The sequence below is a fragment of the Canis lupus genome, chromosome 7 (assembly GCF_048164855.1).
Source record: "Canis lupus baileyi chromosome 7, mCanLup2.hap1, whole genome shotgun sequence".
Classification (NCBI taxonomy): Eukaryota; Metazoa; Chordata; class Mammalia; order Carnivora; family Canidae; genus Canis; species Canis lupus.
Window position 1 is genome coordinate 35,090,045 of NC_132844.1, and position 17,051 is coordinate 35,107,095.

Consider the following 17,051-nt stretch of genomic DNA (forward strand, 5'->3'; position numbering starts at 1 on the left):
CTATAGCAAAAATCCAGGTGAAAGCTGATGAAAGCTTAGATTAGGGAGTACTAGGACTATACTGTCTGCTAACAGAACAGATATTAAATACTCTCATCACAAAAAAGAATTAGTAACTATGTGATCTGATGAGACAGTTTAACTAATGCTATGCTGATAATCATTTTACAATATATAAGTGTATCAAGTCAACATTTTGTACACTCTTAACTTACATAATGTTATAGGTCAATTACATTTTTATAAATCTAGGGCAGAAAGAAGACTCACATCACATCAGAGGGACTTGGGGAGACTTAGAGAATATGAAACTATGTGTCCAATATGGCACCTAATACCAATCTGTAGTAGTTGCAATCTGTGATCTGTAGTTGCACTAACCACATGTGGGTAAGTTTTAAAAAATTAAAATTAAATAAAATTTAAAAATCAGTATCTAAGTTGTGCTAGCCACATTTCAAGTGCTCAACTGCCACAGTATCTACCATGTTGCATAACACAGATATAGAATATTTCCATCAACATGGAAAGCTATGTCAGATAGCACTGGTTAAGAGTGAGAAAGAAACTAGGCCTAACCCAAAGCCTGAAAAACTCTAACAAATAATACCCAGTAGTAGAAGAAGAGGACCTTGCAGAAGAGTCCGGAGTTACCAGAGAACTGAAAAGCAGGGACATGTGCTGATTTAGGAGCTAAGGAAAGGCTACATGAGGGGGACTGGTCAAGTCAAATGCTGCCGTGATATCCACTAAGAGAAGGGATGCAAAATGAACATCTCATTTAGGATCAGGGAAATCACCAGTGACCCTATCAAGAATTATTTTGTTGTAAGGTAGAAGCTGAATTCTCTTGAGTTAGAGTGAGCAGAGGGCAGGAAACAGAGAAAGCAAGAATAGACTATTCTTGGACAGAAAGGGAAAAACTACAGGACAAAAAGTGAGGTGTGATATAAGGAAGTAGCTAGAAGGGAATGTGGGTCAGAGGTTTGAATTAAGTTGAGGTCTCTGTACATTTAAATGGTAATAAGAGACAATCTCAAACAGAATGATTCAACAATATACATAATCAATGCTGAAGATTCATGAGAAGGTAGGAAGAGATGATTCCAAAGAACCATAGTGGCAACTAAGAAAAGAGGCCCATCTGCTTTCTTAATAGAAGGGAAGGTTACATAGGTAGACAGAAGTGTCTGGTAGCAAATAGGTGAAGCTTTCCATCTTCTAGTAAAGAGGAGAGGCTGTCTGTTGGCAAAGACTCAGAGATTTGAGGAGAGCAGGGAGAGTATGCCCAAAGCTTATATAATTGTAATTTTTTTTTAAGTACAAAATTACAAATTACAAAAGAATACAAAAGTAGGTACAGGGTTTTCAAAGGAGCCCACCTAAGTGAGGGACCCTGAAACTTAAGTGACCCTAGCTTTATAATAAATCTGACTTTGAGAGGAACAATATAAGGAGTGAGAAAGACAAGAGAGTTTAAGGAAGCATCTCAAGACTGAGATGACTCAAAGACAAGGAGAAGACTGATGCCTTGGGCATAAGTAGGGGTAGCATGGGTAGGGATGGCAGACGGACATGCAGTAGAGGAAAAACAGTGCCTGGTGCCTAAGACTTCTGTGACCAAGCAAAGTGAGAACAAGGCAGGTGAGAGGTGGAGAGCGGTAGTTTAACATCTGCACAGAAGTTCTGCAGCAGCCGAGGGCACTGTTTTCATTTTTTAATAAGTGGTGGAGTGAGAGCAAGGACACCAAAACCTACCTCTTGCCCCAGCTACATGGAGCATGAGAAATGAACTGCTGCCAGACTGAGAAGGCCATCGGAAGGTAACCTACTTAAGGGAGATCTATATCTGCAGTTAAAGAGTTTTTATAAATTTTACTTCGATGCTGTAAAACTGTTTACTTTCACGATAAACTATACCCCAGTATTGCTCAAATAATTTGTTAGCCATGCTTTTCTTATAATTAAAAGAATTTGAAAGTAAAAATCTTATTGCACTTAAAAACAATCAAGGTAACTGTGATCGTTTGAAAACACTGTACATATTAAAGTGTATCAAGCTAAGACTCCTAACACACATGGATATAAATTGTAAAAATATGAAAATACCTGAACATTGAAGCTGAGACAGAATTTGAGCACCTTCAAAGTGGTGGCTTGTCATCTTTAAATTAGGTTTGATACAACGAATAAAGCTTGCACCCTAGGAGAATAAAGGCACTTTTTAAAGACAATGCACATAGCATTCTTGCTTTTCTGTTTCTATGAATACCAATAACTTTCAAACATGTTACCATTAATATCTGAACCTCTTTTAAAATAATCATTAAAGAATTTAAAACTTAGATACTTTTAAAATTTCAAGTTTGGAATGAATTTTTGCACTATATACTATTAGAAAAATACTGGGGTGCCTCAGTCACAAGTCAGTTGGACATCCGACCCCTCGTTTTGGCTCCGTTTGTGGTCTTAGGGGTCATGGGACTGAGCCCCACAACAGGCTAAAATGAAAGGAAGGAAAGAAGGAAGAGAGGAATGGAAGGAAGGGAGGGAGGGAGGGGAAGGAAAGAAAGAATGAAGGAAGTAAAAGAAGGAAAAGAAAGATACATTTTAGATTTGAGTGCCAAAAAATGTTACTGTAAAAAGAAACGCCTTTCATCGTAAAATATTTTAACATTTGAATACATTTTGGAGACTGATATATATATGATTTTATTCTACACTTGTGTATTTATATGTCATATTTCTGTGATAAGAAAATTGTCCTGTAACAAGAGATAAAAATAAAATTATGCCTCTTCAAATTTAGCCCAAAGTGGGGGAAAAAAATTCAACCTTTTTCATTATTCTACCTCAAAAATATATAGTAGATCCTGAAGCTGTACCACTGCACATTCTAAAATTCTGTTTATTAAATGGTATTTTTAGAAGCTTTTAAAGGCACTCATTTGGAATCAGTTATCAGGTTATGTTGAATGAGGCAGAAAGAATATGGATATGTACACAATGAGACTGTTGGGTATTAAAGCAAATAGACCAGACATCCAAATTACTGTTTCTTTACAAAGTAGTTCCCTTAGAAAACTGAATAGTTATTTCAATAACGATCCTCACTGCAAACACCTTCAGAACACTTTTTAGAAATACCTTCTTATAAATCACAGAAGTACTCTCATCAACTTACAGTAGAGCACTATATTTGGGTGATAAAAATTCAAACACCCTCCCCATCAGATTTGATCTTTAAAGATGTAAGGTTCTTAAGAGATAAATATTTGCAAACAATGAGGGTATTTGCAAGAATTTCTTAATGGTTCCAAAAGCAAGTCTAACAGTAAGTAATAACATCATGGACAGAATAAATATTTGGCTTTCCAAAATGACTACTTGGTAAGGAAGAATAGCTGGTTAGTTCAGTAGATCTGTTTAAAAAATGTCTCACCTTGGAATCATGCCTCATTTACATAACCCACATATCAAACTTTTTTCTCTCATAAATTTTCCATTAAAAACCAGAGTGAGGGATCCCTGGGTGGCGCAGCGGTTTGGCGCCTGCCTTTGGCCCAGGGCGCGATCCTGGAGACCCGGGATCGAATCCCACGTCGGGCTCCCGGTGCATGGAGCCTGCTTCTCCCTCTGCCTGTGTCTCTGCCTCTCTCTCTCTCTCTCTCTCTCTCTCTCTGACTATCATAAATAAATAAAATTAAAAAAAAAAAAAAAACCAGAGTGAACTGAGACATCTGGGTTGCACAGTCCGTTAGGTATCTGACTCTTGGTTTTGGCTCAGGTCACGATCGCAGGGTCAGGACATAAGAGCCCTGTATCAAGCTCTGCACTCAGCTCAGAGTCTACTTAAGGCTCTCTCTCTCCCTCTCCCTCTGCCCTTCCCCTTGCCCTCCCCTCTTTCAAAAAAATTTTTAAAAATCTTTAAAAATAAAAAACAGAGTAAACCACTAAAAATGTCTAGTTAAAAAAAAAGGACTCTAAGAAATATTGCCTCTCTAACAGGGCATAAAGATATTATGTATATTTTTTCAACCTCAACATTGCCATGTTGGAGAATGTTACTATTAGAATAATAAAATGAAAATTAACTACATGCATTATCTTTAATCCTAAAAAATACATTTTCTTCTCCACATAAATAATTATTTTCATTTTTTGAAACTATAAGATAATCTTAACAAGATTGAGAGAATTCTGTATATTTATAAAATAATGACTTCACATATATATTTGACTTTTCTTCAGAACAAACCTAACTAAAATGACAACTGCTTTAAAAATTGATTTTTTAAAATGAGGGAATTCAGTTTAAAATTAATTTCTAATTATTCTAGGCTTACTGTGCTTATTTGAGTAATTACTAATGATAATTTAAGAGGGCCATTTAAAAACTCTGGATTTTTTTTCTAAGGGTACTCACAGTACTCCGAAGTTTATCCAGAAGCAGATTTAATTGTGTCTGTAGACAAAAGTAAATCACTTTATTACTTCAAAAAGCAAAAGTACACAGTGTTATAAGTTAATATTAGCTCTCCAACATTAGCATAAAATAACATGCAGTAACATCAACATACAACACAGTACAATTTAACAACTGATAAATTCTTTGACAGTAACATGCAAAATACATGGCTAATATAATGCTTAGGACAATAACATGTGACTTACACAGAACTTATATAATTAAAAGATTGAAAATTAGCAATGCTAAAAAATGTACACACACACTTGCAGGTGGGATGGAGGAGGAAAAAATATACAGGCAACAAAGGAAATAAAATACTGGGGATGCATTCCATAAGAGATTAACAAAGCAATACTTGAATATGTAGCAAGTTGGGTGTAGTTTCTTATCATATTCCACTGAAGGATACACACTAATGGTATATATTAGAAATGTTTTATTTAACACTTATCATACATAAAATTGTCCTGCCTAGCTGTAGAAACCCTCTTTGTTATTTTAAAATATTTCACATTTTAATTATTTTTAAAAGTTTGGACAATTTTCTCAAAAACAACTTGATAAACATAAAGTACTATACTTTCCTCTTTCTAATAATATTAAGTGATAATAATTTATGCTGTTTAATAATGCATTAAAATCATGTTTTGCTTAAAAAAATGTTTTGCTTTACTTGTCTGCAAAATAAATTATGTAAAGTTCTTACATCATTTTTAAACTAAGATGCTTATTTTACTACTTACAGAAAGATAAATTAAGATGTTTATTCTTAAATTAACATACTGGATCAATCACAGCTATATTTAATAATAACAATATAATAGGTAGATTGTACTGAATGCTTTCGATGAGTCAGGTACTGATCAAAACTTTTCACAAGCATTATCATGTTTAATTTGCACAACAATTCTAATTAAGGATGTATTATTAGCCTGATTTTTCAGGTAAAAGCAGTAAGGTCCAGCAAGATTAAATTACTTGCCTAAGATCACAGAACTAGTAATGATAAAGCCAAGATTCCAACACAGGCCCAATAAACTTCACTCTCTTACCCATGATACTACAATATAATTCAGGTATCATAGGCTTAAACTATAAAAATGGAGTGACTTCCTACTGTATTAAAAAAATACAGTAATACCCCATTTATCTGGTTGACTGAGTTCTGACAACCTTTATCGATCTGGACCACCAAATAAAGGAAAATCAAGTATGAGAGCCACTAATTTGAAAAGAAAACTGTCACCAAGTCCATGCCTCTTAATCCGTAGAGTAAGCACAGGGTTCTCCAAAAAAATGGAGAGAGAGTAATTCAGAAGAGTAGAAGCAGCAAAAATAAACTTGGGAGAAGAGGGAAGAATGCTAATTATCAAGGAAGTAAAGACCATAAGGCATAAGGATAAACAGTTATATGAAACTCAGTCTTTATTTGTATTTTTACTATAAAGCATATAAATATTTATGTACATAATAACAGAGTAAGAGTTCCATCAAAATGGAATATTTTTCTAAAAAACTAACAGTAAAAGGGCTATGTTTCAATAACCTGAAAATGTTCCTTTTCAATAGAGAACTTCTGGCCCTTAGAGAGGATGGATAACTGAAGTCTTACTATAAATACTAGCCTCTTTTATTGCTTCACATAACTTGAATTTAACAAGCTATTCAACTATATTTTAAGTTAAGAATTATTACTTCATTTCAAAGTCTCTCATAAAACATTTTTGAAATTTTATTAATAATATCACTCAATTATAGTTTTTAGCAGTTTAATATGCAAAATATATCCTACTGCACAGAAGCAATATTTCAAGTCAACATAATACTTTACTAATACTTTAATTCAAAGAATTTTAAGAATGTTTGTTTTTTATATTGTCTAAAATTTCAATTATGTTCTTACCAGCAATACTACTATAAATACTGCAGTACAAAAATAATAATGGCCATTTCATTTAGGCTAATATACTATTTTAAACTAATCTGCTATCATATATCTACTCAGGTATTTCAGAGTATCAAAATAAGAGGAAAAACTCTTGCTCAAAAGAACTAAGAACTCATAATTAATGAATGTAACTTTCAACAAAGTTAAAGACTTTTTATTCAATTACCTCAAAAGTATTATAAGCTTTCTCTTATATTTACTTTAAAAAAAACCTAGCTTTATAAACATGATTTTATCAAGTTAATTATTTAGAGCCCTTTTCAATCCACAAGGGATTTCAAGAGACTTGTACTGTTATTATTATTATTATGGTATTCTCATGCTTAAATAGTTTCTAACTACATCATTTTTAATACTTAAAATACACATAATGAAAGGCATATGCAGAGTTTTCTTGTAAATTCAGCAATACTTTGTGGAAATGTATAAAAGAGAAATTTTATGTCCTTGTTCTACTTATTATAATTTTTTATTCATTAAACTTATGATACAAAAGTTTGTAAATTCTCTTTTTCTATGCTAAATACTCAACAATAGAACCAATTTCTAAGACACATTATGTGACAATTCCTTGTCAGATCTCAAAGAATAAATTTCTGATCTAAAATTAATAAAACAAATGAGATGTTCTTCAATGTTAAATAAGCAGTTTGAAGGGTTTGTCACACAGAGCACTTATCTTTTATAAAGTTATTCAAAGCTTTAATCACATTTTAGTGTAATGTGTACACCCATAAAGCATAGTGAGAGAAAGCACATTGAAAATAAATTAAAAACTGAATCATTAACTTGAGACGGGCTCTTTTTAACATGGCAGCCACATTCTATAAATAAGAGTCCACAAAGGTGATCATTTACCTGAAGCCCCTGGCTGTGCCTTTTCCTCTCTCAACTCAACTAGTTCTCTCTAGCCATCCCGAGCTGGACTACTCCAGCTAAAACAAAACTGTTGAATGAGGAAGGAAACAGAAAACACATGGGAAAGAGAAGGTTTGAAGGTCAACCAAACAGTAAGCAGAAGCAAGAACATTAGGAGAAGCAGGTATGAATCAGATATGTTAAGCAACAAGAAAGAACAGACTCATAAAATTTTAAGAATTTCTGTATGTTCAATTATTAAACTTATTTTAGGTTATTTTGTATGTAAATATCAACAACGCAGGGTCTGCTCTTGCATTTCACGCATGGGATTTCTGACAGTGATCTACATTATCCTCTGTAAAGTATAAAACAATATATTTTACTTTAAATGCAACAAACTTTCAAGTAATATATTTAACACAAATACCTTAAACTTGTTTCCCACACTGATGAAGCTAAGTTTTCCTGCTTTTTGTTTAGTATCTTTATTGTTATTTGTGGATGATTCAAATAATTCTCGAATAAATTTATCCCTGGATTCACATATTAAGGATTCAAGAGACATATGTAAAGCATCATTATTTTTTTCCACAAATTGAATCTGAAAAATAAAGCAAACAGAAATGATTCAGTCCATCCTGTGGTAATATCTCTTGATGCAGCTGTGTTCAACTGAATTTTCCAGGATGACAGAACTGTTCTATATCTGCACTGTCCAACACAGTTGCCATCAATGTAGACATGGAACACAGGAGTGTAGCCGTGTCCTGAAGAATTTTAAATTTTATTAAATTTAAATTGAAATAACCAGGTGTGGCTAGGGGTTAATATTTTATACAGTGCAGCTTCAATTACAAATGGTTTCTTTTGGTAAAAGTCATACTCACTGTTTCATAGCACACTGCCCCTGCAAAATGCCTAATAATGAAGCCTTCATCATCTCTGATGTTCCTATGAACTGCCAACTTAGATTTTCTGGGTATCTGAAAAGAGAACATATATCAGTTATTAAATTATCAAAAACAAGGATGCCTGGGCGGCTCAGCAGTTGAGTGTCTGCCTTCAGCTCAGGGTGTGGTCCTGGAATCCCAGGATCGAGTCCCGCATCAGGCTCCCCTGCATACAGCCTGCTTCTTCCTCTGCCTGTGTCTCTGCCTCTCTCTCTCTCTCTATGTCCATCATGAATAAATAAATTTTTAAACATAAATAAATTATCAAAAACAGATTACATAATTTCCTTTAGAAAATATCTGGGATGTGAAATACTTAAAATTATAAAGGAAATTTTCACACTTTACACACTTTACACAATTATACTGTCTTCGAAACCTCTAATAAGCTTTAAACTACCAATGAAATCCAGCAAGTATTTGGTTATAATCTCTTAAAAAAGAAGAAAGGACTAAGACAAAAACAACCTTATAAGTATGCAAAACAATTGGCACTTTATAAAGTTAATTGTCTATGTATAAAGTAGTAGTTCTTGACCTTGATTGGCAATTACTTGGAGGACTTTTAAATCTCCTAAAGCCCATACCATTTACATCAGGTGATCCGTAGGTACAGCCAAGATTGAGAAGCACTGTTCTAAAACATACCTGAAATCAGTATAGGACCTTTCCCACTTTTATAGCTATACATCCTAACATGTTTATACAATGAGCCTGAATCTATCTGAAGGATACTGAATCATTTTAGGATTCTACTATCAATTATAATACCTCATATTTAAGTTCCCAAAATGTCTTCACATAAAAGTATATATATATATCAGATCCTCAAAAAAACTAAGGATAAGAAAGACAATCTCATTTAAAAATTAAAAAAAACTAAAACTTTGAGAGCCTTACCAGGCTTTTTCTAGGTGAAAGAGCTAGGAGACCACAGAGCCTCTTCTCTGTGAGGTGACACACCAGCATGAGTCAAAATGAGGGCCTGAAGTCAAAATGCCCAGCCTGATTTCCAACTCCACCACTTCCTCAGAACATTACACATGACCAGTTACTTAACCTAAGTATGACTCCTCATCTCTAGCATGGGGATGGGGATACAAACAGGATCCACCTCAGAGATTGTGAGAATTATAAAATAATTTAAGTAAAACCCTTAGATCAGTGACTGGTACATACTAAATGTTCAATAAATAGTTATTATTTTTATTTCCAAAGATATAAAAGTAATGGCTTATAAAAAATAGAATTTACTATCTTGCTCTTGTTCTCTTTTGAGACAAGCAGCCAAAGTCCATTCTTGATGCTTTACCTTGCTGTCCCTATAGTTATATGTACTTTATCACTCAAGGTTGTCTGAGATCCTGGTCACAATTCTGTTGACTAGCAATCAGCACTTTTTGTAAAGATAACCATGCATCAGGCTTTTCATAACAAAGACCAGTGAACAGTGTATAAATAGGACTGGGTATATATCTTCAATTATAGTATAAGTTTTGTTGAGGATACATATTGTTTTATTTCTATCTCCACTGAAGAGAAACAGGCTCCCCATTATAAGAAATATTTAAGGAGGGCAGCCTGGGTGGCTCAGCAGTTTAGTGCTGCCTTCAGCCCAGGGCATGTCCTGGAGACCCGAGATCAAGTCCCATGTTGGGCTCCCTGCTTGGGAGCCTGCTTCTCCCTCTGCCTGTGTCTCTGCCTCTCTCTGTGTCTCATGAATAAATAAAATCTTTAAAAAAAAAAAAAGAAATATCTAAGGATACAAAAGAACTCCAAGTTAGTAGGACAGGTAGATTAGATTCAGTCCCTAGAGAAGGCTATGACAATTACATCAGCTTTTTAAGTAAATGCATCAAACTACCCAACACTCTTGATTTAATGATATACGGAAACAAGAATACTTGTCTTCATTCACTTCAGCTCCCGGATCTATCAAAGCCCTGTCTGTTACACTAGGTTACAATCTCAAAATAATAAACAGGATAGGGTGCATTTGCAACTCTAAGCAACTTCTCTTTCCTTCTTTTCCTGCCTTTCTTTCTTTGTTGTTCTCTGTAAGACAAGGCAGCACCTACCTTCCCAGATGAAATTAACATCCATATTTTTCTGTGCTAATCAGTTCTTACTGTATTACCTCAAATATGGTAGCTGAGTGTAAAGATAAACACAGAATTAAGTGAACAAAGGAAACACTCCAACAACCACAGGGGCTAGCTCACGCAGAAGAGCCCTACTGTTCACTACTGCAAGAATTCAAGCACAGCTCTATTACCCAACAGCAGTTCAGGAAACTAGGTCTTTTACCCCTTTTGGGGCACCTAGGTGGCCCTGTCAGTTGAGTGGATGACTCTTGGTTTTGGCTTGGGTCATGAGATTGTGCCTGTGTTGGGCTCCCTGCTTAGCACAGAGTTAGCTTGAGATTCTCTCTCTCTCCCTCTCCTTCTACTCCTTCCCCCTGCACATGTGCTTTTTCTCTCTTCCTAAAATAAATAAATAAAATCTTTAAAATAGGGGGAAAAAATAAGTAAATGTTTATTTATTTATATTGCTCTCTGTGTCTGTTTTCCCTTTAGCTAATAATTCTTCTACTGCTTCAGTTTCTATGTCCCTGAGTATATTTTCCATTCAAAACTTCCTAGGAAAAAACATTAAAATAAATTGGCTACCCATTATCTAATATGGATTGCTTATACCAGTCAGACCCTAACCCATGAACTTTATTCCTAGTCTTACAAACATGGAGGCTGGTGGTTGCTTGTGATTCTAGATGCTAACCAAGATCACATGATAGCAAAGCAACTGGTGGCCACTTTGCTAAAAGGAAGAACATAAAAACAGCAGGTATACTTTTTTGTACATTTTAGATAGATGAGATGTATTTTCCATCCAGCTAAAAGGGCCTTCATTAGATAGATCATTGTCATCCAAAATATACATGTATAAATTAAGTGCCTATCTATAGAAGACGCTGTGTTGGATAAATTATAGTTGCTCTCAGCCCCACATAACTTGTTATTCTAATTATTTAATATATAATATCTAGTACATCTTTCTACAGGCTTCTCTTCCCACCACAAAGTCTCAATTTTGGAATAGTAAACTCACAGTGAGTCGGAAATGTTCTTTGTGCTTCTGGTGAACTGCAGATGTAAAGTGTTGATCACTTGGCTGGGGAAGGCGATTTTCTTCATCTAAAATATCCAGTATCCCCACTAATTTTGCTTCAATTAAATCTATTCCAAAAACATCAAAATGTGATAGGGTAAAAACATTTTAAAGATATGTGAACAATTTCCTGATCACACATTTAAAGGACTGCTCAGAAGTGATGTAACAGATGATTATATAAGTATCTTCACAGGCTACAGAAAGCAGATGGATTTTATTTCAAATGTGGCAATTTATCAGAAAATAACATCATACACAGATTTCCCCCACTATGGAAAAGTTTGCTTTATGCCACTTCGCTTTTACAAAAGATTTACATTAGTACCTGTCCTTCACTAGCTGAAAGAAATCCAAAGAGAATTTTCATGTTTACAAAATGGTAATTGCTTCTCCAATTTACACCACTTTGGCTTATGAAAGGTTTCATATATAAATGCTCTAACTTTCAGATAGCAGGGAAAACTATTGACTATAGGTTTTAGAAAAACAATTCCATAAACATATGATTAATGTAATAACCATCCTATTTGTAAGCTTGGATGAGAGGCCAAAGAACCAAAAATTCTTCCTCTCCATATGATATCTACATTCAAAATGAAGTAAAATTACATAAGCTTTTGCATACAGAGCTTTTGTATACAGAGCTTTTAAAAGTGCTTTTCAATACTGATTCAAATGTTTTCCAGCAAAACTTCAGTAACAGCACATTTTTATGCTCCCTCCATTCATGTTGTTTGAATTTCCTGCTTGTACATTACAACTATAAAATACAAAGTGCTTAAAAATAGTATATAAAACTATTAAGTGGAACAGACTCCATAAGCTATAGGACATATGGAGAGAAAATTCTAACTGCATTGTTCTGAGTGATGCTTTTTAGGCAACTGGTGATGGTGAAGGATGGGGCAGCTGAATTAAGCTATAAATGAATATTTTGATAGACATAGAAGGATATGAAATTGGACTGAAAGAAAAGAGAAGGGGAGGAGTTCCAGCAAACATATCAAATCACAAAATCAAAGGCAAAGAGATCTGAGAAAGGCTGTAATATAATTGAAATGCTCAGTGAGCCAGCTAAAATTGAACATGCTTTGGAAAGTTGTATCAATGTAAAGCATTATTATTATTATTATTATTATTATTATTATTATACTATGTTCTCCAAATCTGGCACATGAGTTACTGACTCAATTGTCAAATGGAGTTTTCAAAACAAAGTCTTCCCAACAGTTAATTTTAGGTGTCCTTACTGATAAAAATAGACAAGAATAACAGAGACCCTGTTCTCCTGGCTGCACAGCATGTTCTGGATTTGACACATGAAACCTGTGAAGCCAACCTACAACAGGCCAGAGGGTGTTGCCAATACAGGGAACTACAGAAGAGCAGAGTCAAACACTGAAAAACCTCACTTGGAGCCTGGCTAATGTATGGACTTCCTCAGGTGAGATAATTTATCCCTTTACTACTTAAGCAATTTAGTTCCCTCTTGACTTACTCACATAGACTATTTAAGAATGAAAATATCCATCACAGTAAACAGAAGACATTTTAGGAAAACTTACAACATAGCTGAATTTGATGCCTTGGTAGAAAAAACAAAACAAAAAAAAAACAACTTCCTGGCAGTATTAGAGAAGTAAAACCTCTCTCAAATACCAGAGCTTTAAGTCCCATAATCAGTAATATCAATCGCAGAGCACAGAAAAATTACTAGTAAAAGAATTTACTCTACCTTCCCATATTTCCCAAAAGTGGAATAAAAAAACACATACCTATACAGTCCTGATTATCCACATAATGCACTTCATTAACACCTAGACCTTCTTTTTGATACAGTTCTTGTTCCTAAAATGAAATAATCATAAGAATGGAAATCTTTATGATATGAGATGGCTTGTTTTGTGCCATCTGATCATAACATTTATTGAGTAGTTCAGAGTACAAAGGCTCATATTGACTAGTTCAGGGGCTAAGGAGACTTACAAAACATTAAGGAAGAAAAATCCCTGCCCCTAAAGCAATGTAAAGTCAGAAATTAATAGCCAACATAATTTACATATGTGGAAATGTTCCTGCCTGCAGATAAGCACACTGTTCTTTAAATATGCAGAGCTATACACACATACAGAGATCTGTTTATAGCCATTCAAACTCAAGGAAAGGTCATGGCTTTGAAATATCTTTAGCAATTTCAAAGTCAAACTTATTAGTAGAATAGACCATGAGTCAGCAAACTTTTTCTGTGAGGGGCCAGATGGTAAATATTTTTAGCTGTGGGCCATATCCTCTTTGTCAAAACTACTCAATTAAGTCACTGCAGCACAAAAGCAGCCATAGATGATGCTAAATGAAGACGCATGGCCGTATTCCAATAAAAATTCATTTGCAAATAGGCAGCCTGCTGGATTTGTCCCAAAGGCCATAGTCTACCAATCCCCAGAAAACAAAAGAATGAAAGAACTTGCTGTGGTAAGTTTTAAAAGTTTAAAGAACAGCTAAACAAACTAGCCCCTTTGACATGAAATTTCTCTCTTTTATATATCCTCAATAGTCCTAAACCACTGTCCAAAGTCAGAAGAGATTTTTAACATGTACAGCCAGGCACTAAAATAAAAGAAACAGCAATTAACTGCAAATGGGCTCGAGTAGCCACACACTGTAACATACAAGGAATATAACACTGGGAAAAATAAAGTGTCATTTGAAAGAAAAATTTACAAATTAAAGTTGAATTCCTAGATGTAAGTCTGGCACCTTCTTAAAATTAAAGAAAAAAAAAAGACTTTATCAAAGATGAGTGAACAATGCAATGAGCTTAGGTTGACATGTATTTTAATCTTTTTTCCCAAATGTTTAAATATTTCCTCCCACAAGATATACTAGAAAAGGTTTCTATCATTTTAGAAGTCAGTGTCCCTTTAAGACCCAATCTGAATTTGAAATCCAAACATTTATTTTAAAGAATTGTTCTAGGGGATCCCTGGGTGGCTCAGCAGTTTAGCACCTGCCTTCGGCCCAGGGCGTGATCCTGGAGTCCCAGGATCGAGTCCTGCATCAGGCTCCCTGCGTGGAGCCTGCTTCTCCCTCTGCCTGTGTCTCTGCCTCTCTCTCTCTCTCTGTGTCTCTCATAAATAAATAAATAAATATTAAAAAAGAATTGTTCTAAAAATAAACATATATCAAGATACTGTCTCCTTGTCATGTTTCTAGATAAAAATAAAGCTTGCTGGGCTGGCATGGAAGGGAAGAATTAGGGCATCTTAAATGAGAAGCACATATGTACCACTTAAAATAGTAACAGAAGAATTAATGTGGCTGGATAAAATATTTTCAGAGTGATTATATGAACTGATAAGTATTTGATTTACCTGTTCATTTATGCCAGAATTGGCTTAAATACAGTATCCAAATAAAAAAGTATAAAAGGGAATGTGCTGGGAAACCCATAAAAACAAAAATATAATAAAATGTGAAAAGATTAATGGAATGGGAATAGGAAAGAATAGTTCACATTTAAAGTCCAGATACAGTGGAGAACAGAACCTGGAAAACAGCAGTACCAATATGAGGAGAACACAGTATTGTGGGCCAGCAGCTGGAAGGTGAGTTCAGACCTGCAATAGTCACTAAATTGCTCTGATAATCAGTTTCTTCATTTGTAAAATAAAAGGCCGAACTAGACCATTTCTGAGTTCCCTGTAACTCTACTAACTACATTCAAAAAAACATACCTCAAATAGCTCAAAGAAAGAAAGCCAAAGGTATTAGTAGGAAAATATTGGAGAATTCAAGTACAAGGTAAGAATGGTGAATGTAATCACAAATCAAGTGATCCAAATCTACCATTACTTATTCTGTACTCTAAAGAATTATGAAATAACTTTCCTCAACTTGGGATTGTGAGTGTCAACCATGCCCACAGATAATTACTAGGAGTAGTGACAGTAAGTACTTTCCTAAACCAGAGAGATCAGTGTCCAGCCATAGGTATCCCATTCACAGGCAACTAGGCAGTATACACAGTAACCTGGCAGAAAAGCACTGGCCAGAGGCACTCTGGTCAATTGCCACACTAAATCCCCTGATTTGGTGGTTTTCCTGCAACACAGAAAGGGTGAACAGGTAGCAGAGTGGGCAAAAGCAGAGAGACAGAGGAAGTATAGGAGATGTCAATGTCAGGGATAAAAGTAGAAAGTTGTTTGGCAGTGGCAGAAGTAAAGGCAACAAACTCAGAAAAAGAAACAAGCAAAATTCCAAGTCTAGCAAAAGTCACTAATAAGCAACAGATGTTCACTTCTCAGGAGGTGCCTATTAGAGTTTGTATTGGGTCCCTAAGCATCAACTGTACAATTAACACTTCTGAAGTGCCTGAGCAACATCTAGGCCACTGGGGGCCTGTCCTATGCATCTCTGATCCCCTGAGCCACCTTACATTATACTCCATCAATCAGGGTAACTGCAGCATGTCTCTGTTCCTTGAAATTAAAATAGCTTAATACAGTTCTTAAATTTAAATTGTAATGACAATTACCTCCTTCAGAATCCTTTCATTAAAAAATTGTTGAAGTTTTTCATTGCAATAGTTGATGCAAAATTGTTCAAAACTGTTATGTTCAAAGTACTCTGAAAACAAAACCAAAATCAAAAGTCATCATCAGATAAAGTTCACATATAAATTTATAATTAGGATAAAATTTTATTATATCAATGCTTAATTTAAAATTAAGTAAAAAAATACCTATAATTGTTGCAAACTCCCCAGATGCTCTTATTTCAAGACAAATTTTGTTAGGTATTTAAGTATTGAAAATACTATATTTTACTCCACAAAAAAGATGTGTATTAAATGAGATAAATGTCATAGAGTAAAATATACAAAATGTAAGCCACTTACAACATGATTTTCTTAAGCATAGGTGTTAAAAGCTATCTACATTAACTATAGAACAAAAATGGCTTAAAATACAAGTGCTTAAAAAAAAATACAATTGCTTTAGGGCAGCCCCCCCCCCCCCCGCCCCCGTGGCTCAGTGGTTTAGCCGCCTTCAACCCAGGGCGATCTTGGAGACCCGGGATTGAGTCTCACGTCATTCCCTGCATGGAGCCTGCTTCTCCCTCTGCCTATGTCTCCGCCCCTCTCTCCCTCTCTCTCTCTCTCTCTCTCTCTCTCTCTCTCTCTCTCTCCGTCTCTCATGAATAAATAAATAAAATCTTTAAAAAAATTACAAGTGCTTTAGATCTGTTTCTGTGTAATCTGTAAAATGATAGCTATAAAAAATATTATGAATTTTAACTCATTTAAAAATGAATAGACTGTATTACATTATCTCTAAGATACCTGCACCTCTAAAATGTTATGATTCTGTATATGTGCCTATCACAATAAAACTGGTGCAGACCATGAAACAAATGTCTGAAGATTTTGAAATCCTAAGTCAATGAGGAGTGTTTTTCTACCTTTGAACAAAAGGTAATAATTATAAGTTTTAAAATATGTATCACATCAAAACCAAAACTCTACCCCTCCCCAAAAGTAAATACTCATACTTTTCTTTGGCAAAAGCAAACAAACTGCACAGAAGGAAAACACCAGTCTTACAAAGCCAGAAGGAACACCTACAGTGATAAAGTCCAATATAAAACATAT

The 17,051-nt window shown here is 34.7% G+C and overlaps 1 protein-coding gene across 6 annotated transcripts in view; it reads right to left on the bottom strand.

The window, feature by feature from the left end:
* MYO6 (myosin VI) overlaps positions 1 to 17,051 on the bottom strand; it is a 143,856-nt gene that overhangs the window by 30,570 nt on the left and 96,235 nt on the right. For 5 of the 6 annotated variants that reach the window (XM_072832300.1, XM_072832303.1, XM_072832302.1 and 2 more), the window contains exons 14-20: positions 15,936 to 16,027; positions 13,177 to 13,249; positions 11,339 to 11,466; positions 8,168 to 8,263; positions 7,708 to 7,881; positions 4,427 to 4,465; positions 2,110 to 2,203 (exon numbers count right to left, since the gene is read on the bottom strand). In XM_072832300.1, coding sequence (XP_072688401.1) covers positions 2,110 to 2,203; positions 4,427 to 4,465; positions 7,708 to 7,881; positions 8,168 to 8,263; positions 11,339 to 11,466; positions 13,177 to 13,249; positions 15,936 to 16,027 — 696 coding nt within the window. Of the gene's footprint in view, positions 1 to 2,109; positions 2,204 to 4,426; positions 4,466 to 7,277; positions 7,366 to 7,707; positions 7,882 to 8,167; positions 8,264 to 11,338; positions 11,467 to 13,176; positions 13,250 to 15,935; positions 16,028 to 17,051 lie in introns of all 6 variants that reach the window. The other variant, XR_012033960.1, reaches the window with a different exon arrangement.